The sequence below is a fragment of the Notolabrus celidotus genome, chromosome 19, assembly GCF_009762535.1.
Source record: "Notolabrus celidotus isolate fNotCel1 chromosome 19, fNotCel1.pri, whole genome shotgun sequence".
NCBI classification, from domain to species: domain Eukaryota; kingdom Metazoa; phylum Chordata; class Actinopteri; order Labriformes; family Labridae; genus Notolabrus; species Notolabrus celidotus.
Window position 1 is genome coordinate 11,797,128 of NC_048290.1, and position 15,188 is coordinate 11,812,315.

The 15,188-nt window shown below is 39.6% G+C and overlaps 1 protein-coding gene across 2 annotated transcripts in view; it reads right to left on the bottom strand.

The window, feature by feature from the left end:
- Positions 1-15,188, bottom strand: part of ccbe1 (collagen and calcium binding EGF domains 1) — a 43,109-nt gene that overhangs the window by 11,377 nt on the left and 16,544 nt on the right. For both annotated transcript variants that reach the window (XM_034708906.1, XM_034708905.1), the window contains exons 3-4: positions 2,571-2,623; positions 2,208-2,342 (exon numbers count right to left, since the gene is read on the bottom strand). In XM_034708906.1, the coding sequence (XP_034564797.1) occupies positions 2,208-2,342; positions 2,571-2,623 (188 nt within the window). The remainder of the gene's footprint in view (positions 1-2,207; positions 2,343-2,570; positions 2,624-15,188) is intronic.

The following is a 15,188-nucleotide window of genomic DNA, read 5'->3' on the forward strand; positions in this document are numbered from 1 at the left end:
TTCTAGATATTTTGTGAAGATGTTTGACTCTCATATAGAGCTGGGCGAAATTAAAAATGGTGTAATCACAATGAAATATTTCATATCAGTCGATATTGATATTTATCACGATAAATATGGAATCATTATTTAATTTAAATCTAAATGCAGATTTTTAGTCCTGGGTGAAAGTTGAAGAAACCAGACAGTTTGTTAGCTTGTATCTGGATTTAGTTCTCTGATGAGCTTCTTGAATCCATCATTTCTGATGGTGCTAACAGGAAGCAGGTCTTTTGTGTAACGTGAGATTTTTGTGAAGTTTTAGTTTGTGGATTCTTTTTTTCTCAGGTTGAGGTTATTTGCATAACTTGATATAAATTTACAACAAAGATATATCAAATTGTATATTAGGTATCAGATCATACAGTATTGTTTTGAGTTGTAGACTCCCCTTTGAGAGTACTAAGGGTTACGGGCAGAGTGATGCTGTTTCCCACAGTGCAGTGAAGGCATCACGGTTATTCAGTGTTCAGTTGTACTACGGTCGCAGTGGACATTTAAAGGTGACATATCATGCAAAATTGACTTTTTAATGGTTCTTTACCTGAAATATGTGTCCCTGGCATGTCTACAAACCCCCCGAGAATGAAAAAAATCCATTCTGTCCCTGTTTTGATTTCTACACCTTTCAGTAAATGTGTGTGAAACGAGCCGTTTCAGCCTTCCGTGTTTTTGTTACGTAACAACAATATCCGGTCTGTCACGGAGTCAGAGCTCGGAGCTTGTTCAGCCCATAGACTGTATAAAATAATACTGAATCCCTCCCCCGTTTTTCATTACCTGCACAAATGTGTGCTAACAAGGAGCTTAGGAGGGAGGCATGCTAGTTGTAGGCTGTCTTAATAAACACAAAGGTCGGTTTTACTCCCCTCGTCTGCAGATTTGAAGATCTAGTGGATGATTTTTATTTGTCATGGATAAGTGCTAGCGCTAATTAGCATAGCCACAAAGCTATATGTTCATAGCTGTAGCTGCAGCTGTAGCTGTGTACCAAGACACACGTCGACATACTGACAAATAAAACAACAAGAAACATTAAATCTGTGACCAATCCTTCATAAAAGGTCCTGCTGCCTTTCTGGCAGAGGTCGGTTTTACTCCCCACGTCTGCAGATTTGAAGATCTAGTGGATGATTTTTATTTATCATGGATAAGTGCTAGCGCTAGTTAGCATAGCCACATAGCTACATGTTCGTAGCTGTGTACCAAGACATGTCTACATACTGATAAATAAAACAACAAGAAACACTAAATCTATGACCAATCGTTCAGAAAGGTCCTGCTACAGGCGCCTCTCCGTCAGGATCAGATTCAGAGGGTTGAAGTAACGCGATCTCTGAGCAGCCGTGTATATTCAGCCAACATGTAAACATTAGATCAACGTGCTGGAGAGCCGAGGCACATCCACTTCCGGAGGGGGCGTGGTCAGAGGGAAAACAGAGTGTTCTGATGAGGAATGAAGAAGAGGACTTTTCAGGCATGCCAAAATCTGATTTCAAAGTGTTTTTTTGAGCATAAACTTTAAAGACATGTTTTGGGGACCTCTTAGACCAATATATATTGATGAAAAAAGTGTGATATGTCCCCTTTAACATGTTAAAAATGCACTGCAGAAGTTGTCTCCGTGCTCCTCCTTTACCCACATCCTGAAAGTATATTTAATGAAGTGTATTAAGTAAATAGTTAAAGCAGAGTCAGCAGAGTGTCAGACTAACGACTCTGCTTTGTGCTTTTGTGTAGGTTTTGAGTTTTATTCAGTTTCGCTGTTGCTTGTTTGAGCTGTGTTTACATTCCACTCCAAACGTCTTTAAGCCCAGCCTACCATTAACCCTGCAACATGATTGGCTGTTCAACGTCGTCTTCTTCTTCTGTCTAATGTTGGGTGGCAACTAGCATTTTAAGGCTCATTAGCACCCCCTCCCTTTCCAGTGGCTTAGGGGTGTAATTACAGGTTAATTTATATTTAATTTTTATCCAAATGTGTTAAATTTATATTGAGAAAAATTAGATCACAATAATTGTCTCTTTCGACTTTTCACCCAGCCCTACTCTCATACAGGAGTTTTCAAGAGAAGGTTTCGTCTATCAGACAGAATTGGTAAACATATGGTGATGGCAAATCTGGGAAGGCGAAGTGTCAATAACAATGTGCTGTTGTGTTGTATTACCCAGGCAGTAGGGCTTCTCCCTGTTTCTGTGGCGTTCCCGGTCATAGCTGTAACCGGGGTAACAGGTGCACACCACTCGTCCAAAATGGTCTGTACACTGTTGCTCACAGGGCGCGCCAGCACACACATCGTAGTCTGCAGAAAGAGAGAGCTCATATTTGTCTTCTTTTTTTCCTAAAATGTTATTTTTTCTTTCACCTTAAAATTTTAAGTGCTCTGTAAGTGCTAATAAAAATTTCAGTGAGGTTGAAACAAGAGTAAGAACATTGGCGTGTATTGAAAACATTCTTGGACACAACAGAAGAGAGATCCAAAAAACATCACAAACTAAACACAACACAGAAGTCCAAACTATTTTCCTACCTTCAGGAATGCACTGGCCCAACACAAACTTGAAGCCCTTGCAACATTTCTTTCTGTAAGAAACATCAAATGTGCATGTATGTAAGGAGAGAAATCCAAAGTTATTCAACAATCACATAATAGATCCCATCATATCTCATAATTCTCACAATGTTTGACAGGTTACATTTATAAGAATGTGCAGAATTTGGATCCAGTGAGTGTCTGTTTTTACAATCCTACACACACACACACACACACACACACGCACACACACACACACACACACACACACACACACACACACACACACACACACACACACACACACACACACACACTTTAACACATTGTGTGCTTTTTGCAGGTCTCATTACTGTGTCTGGCCTGCTGTTGTGCATTTCTTCCTGATGCCCGATGACACTCCTCTGAATTATAGCTGCATCCTCTTTTTGGTTTGCTGTTGTTGCTGTACATTTTTTATTTCTCTTTTGGTCCCATATGATGAAAAACATGTTTTTTGTCTCTCCTATATATATCTAGTTTGGTCTTCCTCCAGACAAGCAACCCTGAGAATGTGGAAGTGAAAAAGCATCTGTATTATTTTTGTAGCCTACCTACTGGGAAAAGATGGCTTCTACCAGGCAAATTTAAGTGGCTCATATGGTGATGTAACTAGGGGAGGGATCTGCGTAGACATGCATGCAAAACCACTCCCATTCCCCTACACTGTAGTGGTTTTGGTGAGTAACAATGTCATAGGTTATAGCCAGACATGCTAATGGGACTGTTGCTCGTTGCAAAAACAAACTGCCTTTACTCAGTCCTGACATATTTTGACATTTTTAACAACATCATGCTGGCAACAGTTGGTGCTAAGTTGTTTGGTTCTGAAAACCACTTTACATCTGCTTCAACAAAGACCAATAACATGGCCAGGTGACACATGAAAAGCATAAAAGCAGGAATAACACTCAAATCTTAAAGTACCACTCAGAGATATGTTGTTCTAAACATGGCTGCAACCCTTTAACAGTTACTTCCTCTTGTTTGGGTTTCATTCTGGATCATATGTGTTGTGTAGTATAACAGATTCTTCTGGAGCGCTCGCCATATATGTTTTGGTGTTTTTTCCGCCTCTGCATGCACCTGTACCAGTCTGCACCCTTCCCCCCTCATTTCCCTACAACAACATACAGGCAGACCTAAACTGAAAGGCTGTAGGTTGACCGCAGAGGTAAAAATTTGGGATGTTTTCTGAAAAATAATTCACAAACCTTACTCAAAAGACAATTGGGACATTTTTCTAGACAGATAAAATACCACTATATGGGACCTTTTGAATCCAATATCATTAAGCAAATACAAAACTTCCCTCTTTATGATTATTTATAGTTTTTATCACATCAGTTTTTCAAAATTCCCTGTCTAATGGACACATCTGTATCATATTTGATGCCATTTACACAGGCTTTGATTAATACCCTAATTCTTTCTCCAAGAAGCTTGGAGTGTGTTTGTGTTTTGAGAAAATACAAGATACAACACACTAATCAAGGTTTTTTTAACATCTGTTTTAAGTTTTATAAAGACTGTCTGCATGATAACATAATTATGCAACCTTTTAACAAAGGACTCACATCATCACATTGAGCCAATAGTCATCTTTCACCCTCACTGAGCCTTAAAGGAAAGTGCTTCCAGGTGTTATCTTCAAACAGAAGGCGATAAAAAATGCAATCACACCATGAAGTCATGGCACTACAGTACAGCCACTCTCACTTTGATAGTAGTGCTGAAAGATATTAACTCGTAATACTTTACAACTTTTATTCACAAGCAGTTATGATGGGAGGGACATTTAATGGGCTGGTCTGGTGATTTAATATACTGAGTATTCAAGCACAACTGATGTCATTTATTTGCTATGTAAAATCCTAAATTAGCCTTTATGTTACAATACAAGAGAACGATTAACCTTAAAGGGGACATATCACGCTTTTTTCATCAATATATATTGGTCTAAGAGGTCCCCAAAACATGTCTTTAAAGTTTATGCTCAAAAAAACACTTTGAAATCAGATTTTGGCATGCCTGAAAAGTCCTCTTCTTCATTCCTCATCAGAACACTCTGTTTTCTCTCTGACCACGCCCCCTCCGGAATTGGATGTGCCTCGGCTCTCCAGCACGTTGATCTAATGTTTACATGTTGGCTGAATATACACGGCTGCTCAGAGATCGCGTTACTTCAACCCTCTGAATCTGATCCTGACGGAGAGGCGCCTGTAGCAGGACCTTTCTGAACGATTGGTCATAGATTTAGTGTTTCTTGTTGTTTTATTTATCAGTATGTCGACGTGTGTCTTGGTACACAGCTACAGCTACAGCTACAGCTACAGCTACTAACATGTAGCTATGTGGCTATGCTAATTAGCGCTAGCACTTATCCATGACAAATAAAAATCATCCACTAGATCTTCAAATCTGCAGACGTGGGGAGTAAAACCGACCTTTGTGTTTATTAAGACAGCCTACAACTAGCATGCCTCCCTCCTAAGCTCCTTGTTAGCACACATTTGTGCAGGTAATGAAAAACGGAGGGGGGATTCAGTATTATTTTATACAGTCTATGGGCTGAACAAGCTCCGAGCTCTGACTCCGTGACAGACCGGATATTGTTGTTACGTAACAAAAACATGGAAGTCTGAAACGGCTCGTTTCACACACATTTACATAAAGGTGTAGAAATCAAAACAGGGGCAGAATGGATTTTTTTCATTCTCGGGGGGTTTGTAGACATGCCAGGGACACATATTTCAGGTAGAGAACCATTAAAAAGTCCATTTTGCATGATATGTCACCTTTAAAGTGAATATTACAGTTCTGTGAAATGGTGCATAATATGGTTCTCTTTAGGATGCTGTTTGCTTAATAAGCCTGTGTTCTTTGTTTTACACTTTTGTTGTATGATCACTACTTCCTGTCTGAGTTGTAACTTTTGTTTGCAAGAGTCAAATAGCTAAAGGGGAGTTAAAACTCTGTCATCTAGCCGCCAGGGGATTAAAACACAACATAATTTGAACCACTGCCAAGAATTGTTGCATGTAATCTACTCATTAAAAAATGAGAAAAATGTTTATGAGAACAGCTACAGTATCTCAAAACATACCACTGCTAGGCTTGGGGCATTCATATTTACTTAAACTGGTTTGTTTAAATGCAGATGTAAATGTGGTGTTATACATCCCCTTTTTATTGTTTATACTAACATTTGCCAAATAACTCCCAACACATCACTATGCTCAGTTCAGTTTGTTTTAGGGATATCTGGTCATAGTCCAAAGTTTTGAATTCATGAAACCCCAGTGTTGAAGTAATTATAATTTGGACCTGAGGATGATGCTAAGTAATAGAATACCAAAGGTATTGAGTCATCCTGAGGGGAACATAAATGCATGTAACAGTTTTCATGGTGATCCACCCTCAAGTAGTCATGAAACTTCTCTAAAGTCCAAATGTAAATTTCATTGGGGTGATAGATGCAAAGTCAAGAGATCAACTCTGTCAGTTGGATTCATCCTCAGGGGACCATATATCTCTCACAAAATACCACAAACATCCATCCCTGAGCTACTGATCATTTTTGTTCTAATGGATTGACAGAGAAGACCGGCATTAGAGCTCCTAAAGCTCTGCCGCCAGTGTGGCTTAAAACTGTCTGAATTCCTCCTCTTAAACACTATACCTTAAGGAAAAATAAAAACATGCACATGAAACATGAGGAAATCATTTGAGGGAGCGTTGCTGAAGAGTAATAAAAGCAGAAAATGATATCCGAACACAGATTAACTGACAAGTTTAAGATTGATTTCTGAGATTTGTCTTTTAAATGGCCCATTAGAGTCTTGGAATGACAATGACTTTACAGCACATTAATAAATGTTGAATTCAATTTAGCAAGTAATTACGGTAAGACTTTCCATTTGCTACATCCCATTTATTCTTTCATGCACTGACCCATCAGGAAAGAGGTCATGCTTGTTGCAATAATATCATCGCAGAAATATAATCCTTGTATAATAAAATAAATCCCAGACTCTGCATCATTGTAAACCAACGGGTCTGCTGTGTTCAGTTGACTGCCTTTACAGTCGTTTTCATGAGTACAGGATAAACAGAGCAGCCAAGTACTTACTTATACGCTCTTACAACAGAATATTTACAACCTAAAGAGGGCCAAAAGAATCTTCCTCAATGATTTTGAGGTTCCCACTGAAGAGTATGAACCTACAGCAACTATGTTCAGAGTGGTTGCTTACATTCAAAGGGTGTAGAGGAGGAACAGGGACAATTCAGGAGGTGCTTCATGAGGTGAGAACAGGCGATGTTTCATGTGTTTGTGTATATACACTGTTTGTGTGATTTGGTGCTTAAGTGATGGCGTGTTTCATTGATTCAATGTTTGATTGGATAGTTGCTCATATGTGAAAGTGAATGCTAACACACTCAACAGAAAGGCTTGACCTATAATACCTGTTAAAAATCAGTATTTTAGCATTATCATTGCAAGCATGTAAGAATGTATGCATAGGTTACCATCAAGCATAATAATCTTGTTAGTTTGTTTGTTATCTATTCATAGTAGGCTGTACTGTTAAACATCTGCTTCCAATTTGGTCAAGGCAGATGGCTGTCTGAGTCTGGTTCTGCTCAAGGTTTCTGCCTGTTAAAGGGACATTTTTTCTTGTCGATATAACTAGCTTAATACTGTGAGGTGCAATGCTCATGGTGGATTAAGATGAGATAAGATCAAGTCCTGCCAGTAAGAAGGGACTGGATTATGTCCTGTCTTGATGTTGAGTCTTTATTACTAATTTAACATAGAGTATGGTCTAGACCTGCTATGTTTGTAAAAGCGTCTTGAGAAAACGTTTGTTGTGATTTGGCGCTATACAAATAAAGAAGTATCTAAGAAGTATGGATGTGCAGTTGCTTGTTTTGGACCAACACCTGTCATTCTCTGAAATGTGTTTTTTAAAATCTATATTTAGTGTCAGTTAATTATATTTTAGCATACACTGTGTAGTGTGTGGTTGAGGCAGGCTGCAACTTGGACACCCTGAGAGAGTTGATCTGAGGATGGTTTCCTGTGTGACTCGATTCTTCATGTCATAACAACATCCCCATAAGGACAGAAGGCACTTATAGCAAATAGCCAGCTTAGCAAAATAATCAGGGCTAGTTGAACAATCATGCAAAAACAAACATCTATTTCCGTTTCCAGCAGATCATGAAAGAGGCGACAACATCCCACGGAAACTGGATCTGTGTCTGTGTTGGAGTTCATTTTTGCTAAACTATCTTTATTAAATTATCATTCAGGGTATTGCTTATTGGCCCTCTGATATTCTACCTTATTGTACTGTCTAATTTCTATTATATCATAAAATAAACACGTATAAATTCTAAGTGATATTTGGTTATTTGGCAGTTGAAACCCATTTAAAGCATAGCTGGAGTATTATCTGACATTCTTCATTCAAACAAATTAATTCAATCTCAAACTGTTGACTTCTTACATTGCCCTTGTGATAACCTTTTATATTTTGACATGAAGATGTGAAAACAGGCAGACCGGGAGAGGTAGACACCCAGAACTGAGATGGTAATGATATGACCTGTCTACAAGTTAAAATAACATGACCAGTAATGACTCTGGGTGATGGATACTAAGCTGAAGGTCAGTGCACTAAAGCAGTAAAATAACCTCAGAGCAACTTCATGATTTATAGTGTGGGGGTGAGTATATTTAAGGTGTTTTGATATGGACGATCTCAAGAGGTAAACTGCTGTAACATGAAAATAACATTCTCATTGCATGCCACCATGGACCTTTCTGGAGTCCCTGAGCTCCCTTCTCTCGTCGTAGGTTCCTCTGAGTCGCTGCCGTAGACGTCCTGCTGCTGTGGACGTTCCAGACTCCAGCAGCAACAGCTACTACTACAACTACTACTATAGGTCTCATCACTATCATCGTTCTCTCTCTCTCTCTCTCTCTCTCTCTCTCTCTCTCTCTCTCTCTCTCTCTCTCTCTCTCTCTCACTCTTCTCTATCCCTCTTTCCAACCCTAACTTGCTCAAAGCAGAAGGCTGTCTAGCATTAGTCTGGTTCTGCTCCAAGTTACTGCCTGTTAAAAGGACGTTTTTCCTTACTGCTGTAACTAGCTAAATGCTGCAAGGTGCAATGCTCATGGTGGATCAAGATGAGATAAGACAGAGTCCTGTCAGTAAGAGGGGACTGGATCATATCCTACTCATCACCTATAAAGCCCTCCATAACCTAGCTCCCTCCTACCTCACCAACCTTCTGCAGCCATATAATCCCTCCCGCAACCTCCGCTCCACCAACGCCAACCTCCTCACCCCTCTCACCAAACCCAAGCACCGAACCTGGGGGGACAGGGCCTTCTCTGTCGCTGCCCCCACCCTCTGGAACTCTCTCCCCCAACACCTCAGATTCTCTCCCTCACTCACCAAATTCAAATCCGGACTCAAAACACACCTATTTAGAAAGGCTTTTAAACTATAATTGATTGATTTTTTTCTTGTTTTGTTTTATTTTGCTGCCTTGCTTTTCTTTGTTTTTTTGCACTGTTTTCCTTTTGCTTTCCTATTGTATAATTGTATTTTACTGTAAAGCGCTTGGAGAACCTTTTAAAGCGCTTTTATAAATAAAATGTATTATTATTATTATTATTATTATATCCTGTCTTGATGTTGTGTCTTTGTTAATAATTTAACAGAGTACGGTTTACACCTGCTATGTTTGTAAAAGTGTCTTGAGATAACGTTTGTTGTGATTTGGCGCTATGCAAATAAAGATTGATTGATTGATTGATACACAGCTATGAGTTCTGGATGCTTATGATTGAAATCGTCCATGCACAGCTTTCCAGAATGATAAGTGTTGAAACTGCTTGAGGCAAAATAGTGATTTCTTCGGATTGCCAAGTTAACTCTCTCAGAAGGAACTTTCTTTGAAACACAGTGTGTGAGGTCATGCTTTGGTTTAATCCAAAAGAACTCTTTGCAAACACCTGTATCTATATTTAGACCATCTTAGTCAATATCTGGCACCCACTCTAAAAAAGCTGTTTAACAGTCAAGCTCCACTCTTGTCTCCATGTTGACACATCAGAAACAGGCCAGAACAAACTCATTCTACATACCGATGCACTCTGGGGCAGTAAGGGAGCATAACATGAATGTTTTTGTGTTGTTGTGTATTTTAATTAAGCCATTTCAATCTGATAGATAAGGTTGGGTAATTGGAGATGAAGCTCTTTGTAATGATCAGTGAGTGCACAATCACAAGCATGCTGTGTGATGACGCACATGACCTGTGTCACCTTTTATTACAAAAGCCAAGAACACCATACTGTGTAAGCTTGTTAGCTGTTTGTGTTCATGCAAATCAGCAAACAGATTCGAAACACATGTGGATTTCATTCATATTCATGAGAACAAGTGAGAAAGAGATCCCAAATGCATTCATGACTATTTTCTATGAGAATATAAATAGGCAGAGATTGCAGTCACATACCACATACACTCACGCACACTCACACAGATACAATACAGGCATATAACACCACAAGTCCTGCACTTGTTCAGAATGAGCCGGACATCACAGACCATCTGATTGTTTTGCCACCTGTGCCTTTTAACCTCAAGGTTATTTAATTTTGCCAGCGATCCATATCATTTTACATGGCCCCCCTGAAAACTAGACATAGATTAGTCTGACCTCAGTTGACCGGGGTGAACTACAAGCCCTCTAATTACCTCATAAACACTAGACCTCCCCTGAACCAACACAGTGGACCAGCATGGTCAGGCTTCGTCTTGTAAAGAAACACACTAGTTCAAACCAACAAAGAGGTGAAGTGGAAATGACTACATCAAGAAGTTCACACGGATGAACCTTCACACAAGAAGCCCACATCATCACATCCCAGCATGTTTGTCTCTATATCAGAGGTAACAATTAAGAAACTGGAGGATATCACACACAAGCACAAACAGTTTGATCTGTGAGGCAGCACATGCAGGCTGCTTGTTGGAGGCTTATTTGTGTAGCATTGCTGCCAGTGATATACAATAACATATCTGCATTCCACTCGAGAGGGGATGTTTGTTCAAGTGGAGAGGACACAACTTCTGCAGTCACAGTGGTCAGGCTGCTCATACTGAATGTGCTGAGTAGACAAGGAGCACTGATGAGATAAAGTTTGTTGGCCTTTCACTCACTAGAAAACTAGTTCGATGTCAGTGTAACAAATGTTTACATAAGAATTGTAAATGGACTGTATTTTACATGTTTTTCCCATAGACTGTATAAAAAATGGATGTGGTATCCTTGACTTTACCCATCTGATTCTGAATTGCTGTTTTATTGCTGTGTTGGCAGGTGATATTTTGGAAATGCTGAACACAACCTAACTTCTCTTGAGGTAGTGTGAGGTCAAGAGACGGGCCTTTAGCCTCTTCGCTAACAGCTACAGGTTGCCCGCCTGTCAATCAAGTCAGCCATGTCCTTAAATGGGCAAAACTCGTAATCTTGATATCTTCTGAACTGCTGTGCTAAAAAAACAAAAACAAAACGTACAATGTGTGCCGATAGAGAAATTAGCTATTCAGACTTAAACCCTTTTTTGAACCAAGATGTAAACATGTTTATTATTGCTGCAAAGATTGTCTTTTTTGAATGGGTGTGTATGTGGTTTGTGGTGTCTCTGCAGCCAGTCTCAAGCGGACGTTCAATGAACTGCAGTATGTAGCACTTCCGCATGGGCTTCATATTTTAAGACCGGAGGTTGCCGCTTGGTTTTTCCTAGTCTCGTGATTATGGTTGTTCAAAGTGATTCATTTTCTAGTTGGTTAAACGAAAATTTTAATTTCGACTAGCTGACTAGCCAAAAGGGAAGAAAACACTCAGGAAAAGAAAATATTTTTTTATTTTCCATCCATCCATTATCTTGACCGCTTACCTTCTAACTGTGAAACAACAGCGCTACCCACTCTACCATTGTGCAGCCCCAACTTCATTGTCTAAATCAAAATATGTCAAACTGCATCACACTACAAGGTGCCATCTTTCATCTGTGCTTATTTATAACCAGATAGTAATTGTCATTAACCTGAGCTATACCTCAAGATAGTGATGGGTGGCTGCTCTACAGCTCAGATACAACATAAGCCAGAGATTTCAGGTCTACACTGATAAAATATTAATAACTTGTTAAACCGATTAGTAGTTCTGCTGTCGACTGGCGAGGGTGTCTGCGTTTAATCATGTCATCGACTAAATGCACACATCAATACTTCTGACAACTCGAAGCACTTTTACATAACGTCACATTCACCCATCCACACCACATTTAAACACTGATGGCAGATGCTGCGATGTGTTAGGACAAATGGGTACCTTAAACCTCCTCTTCTTTTCCTTTCTTTATTGTGCTTTGACTGGTTCTCGTGTGGGAAATTGGGATTGGGTCTGGTTGTCACTGGTTTGCCCGACACTGTTAAACACACCCTCGCCCGGAGGTGTCACCCATGAAAGGTGCCTGGTTAACTTTGTATGACGTCACCTGATTGATGTGATGAGCCGCAGCTGGGATGCGAAGAGGATGCCGACAGATAACCTTGAGTCTCAACCACAGAGAAGCCCACAAACTTTTGGAGAACCAGCACAGCTTTTAAACTTAATCCAACCAAACAAAAATAACACTTGAACTCATGGATGAAGCTTAAGCTCGCCACTCACCACACCATCCAGTATATTATGGCAGACTGGCGTGCAGGTGAGCTGACCCAGTCAAATTCCAATACTGAGAACCAGTCCGTTCCTTCACTCTTCTTTTTTGTGTAACTGTTCATCTTAGGGCTGTATATATTAGTTTTCACTCATACCTCTACTCGGGGTAGTCCGTAACATATGTAAAACGCCCATCAGCATTAGCTCAACCCATTCATACACCACTGGCACTGCCAACAAGGGCAGTTTTTTGAGGTTCAGTGTCTTGCTGAAGGACATGTCAGCATTTTGACAGCAGGACCTGGGATCGAACCTCTAATCTTCCAATTGAAAGATGACTGCAGCTGCCGCAAGAAGATCATAAAATCATTCAGTTTTTTAAGATGTGTTTCACTTCATTGCTGTAGCAAACTAAAGCACCTAATATTCCAAAAATGTCAGTTGCTATGGAAGAGCTGTTGCTACTTGCTCTAACTACCATTTACTTCCAGCAGAGATCCGTATTCAATTATCAGTGTCTATAAGCTCTATTTGTACAGCTCAGACTTTGCTTTCTTTGTCTTCTGTTGCACAACCTTGAAATTTATTTTGTTCCAACATTCAACGTCTTCTCTCAATGATTTCTATGCCCGTCAACACTTCCATTTCTCTCTGCCTTTGCATGATTGTCATTAGGATCTGTCAGTCTCTGAATGAAGAAGCACCACTTTTTATCCCTGGAAAATCAGCATCTTGCACCACAGACAGGATGAAAAGAGCAGGGCAGCTCCTCTTATGGAAATCCTGCAACAAAAGGCAAAAACATTTGGTGTGTTTGCACAAAACCATGTGTTCATCAGACATTGCCTCATCAACAATGACTGCAACAAAATTCTCTTTAATCTTCACATTGGACAGTGACTCCAGCCCTCCTGTTCCCGCAAATGTCAACATCCAGATGTTTTCTCCTCACTCAGTTGTTCTTTTCTATTTAGCTTCTAATTTCAAAACCTGAACCCAAGCTCTTGCCTTCTGTTCAAAATAGTTATCAATGACACAACATAAATAAACATCTTTTTATGTGTTTTGCAAATGCTTGCACCAGGGTCAAAGTTTCACTCACTCTCATTCACTCACAGCAGGATTTTTTTTAATCCTCTGTTGTGATCCACTTTCCATTTTCCAAGTCCATTTCCCAGGCACTATCTCCCATGTATCCCAGCTCTGCAGTTAAAAAGAGAACTACTTCCTGAATCTAACATACTTCTGGAGCTTAACGCAGTAGGTGCCTTTCAGCAGTACGTATTTTGATGATGGCTGAGTAACACAGGACAAAATCAGTGTGTCACATATACATTGAATTGAAGTTCTTGCTTATCTTGAAGAAAACCAGACCTGAGAGAGTAACTGCTGTTCTGTCATAAATTCTGGTCAGTTAGCTGTCAGGAAAATACACATGGGACAGAGACTGGAAGGATAATCACAGGTTCTGGGAATATTAATGGTTAGCATGAAAGACATGTGTATGTGCTTTGCTGTTTGCCTCTTGTTCTGACTAAAGTGTTATGTCTAAAAAAGAAAGAGTAATAAAGAGGAGGACTTGCACATAAAAAGCCTTAATGTGGTATTTATTAACGTTTGATGACAGTGTATTTTAGACAGTTTTATGCTGTCCCCTATGGATAAACCCTCAGAGTAATACCAGGCAACATAAAAACAAACACTAGCCATTAAAACACGACACATGGATAAAATCATCAGACTCCTTTGCAGATTTAGGCTCATTAAATTTCAACACTGCAACAAAAGATTTGCTCTCAACTTTGTGAGGCCTTCAGGTTTTAACCTTTCCTCCGATTCACATTATGTCATTTACAAATAAAACTGCAGGATGTCAAAACGTGTCTCGTATCTGTAAGCACACAGCAGTCACCATGACAAACAGGAGATAAAGTTAAGCAACAGTATTAGCTGGTCCAGAAGTAGACACAACTACAGTAAATTAGGAAGGACAGTTACTTCTGTCAGTGTCGTATCCTGAAAAACAAGCCCCAAGGTGAGCTGGTTTATAGGAACACATAAAAAAACAAAGTACGGAGAGTACGTCCTCTGAGTGCCTGGATACCTTTGTGTTTTCCAAACCTCCTGCTACAAGAAAAAACAACTCTTGGAAAGGTCATTTATTCTGCTAAAAATACTACACTGCAAAAAGGAAGGAATCAGACATCAGGGATTTTTGCAGACCATAATTTTCTCTGTATTGGCAGGCTCTGAGTCATGATTCCTAATGTAGCTAACATTCCTCTTTCAAATATGTTGCTGTTAATTCAGATATTTAATTATTTGGTCCCATTACTGTCAGTAATTGTAATGCAATTAGATGACTGTTTGGATATCCCGTAAAAGGTAAGCGATGTTGGAGAAATATTTCCACAAACTTCTATCTCCCTTTTGGAGGACGGCCATTACAGACAACAGTTGTAGCATTAAAACCCCAAATCACTTAGCGGTATACCTTAGCGTGGAGGCTAAGGGACATTTTATAAGGGCTCCAACAAAAACTCAGCTGCTTCAGAGCTTCATGCAAGAACTTGAACATATCAGAGAAAGTGTAGCCATTACTGGTACCATACCTCTACTAACAAAAATTATGTGCTGGATATCTATTCCTCTGGAATGAAGTTAATACTTGATGGAACATCTTAATTAGGGCTGATGAAGATACACAGCTGAGCATTGCAAAGCACTTAAACCCTTGTATTTTCCAACATAGTTCACATCACCTTAGATTCATCCAAAAGTTTTATATTTCAGGATTCACTTTGAAACCAACTGAGTATT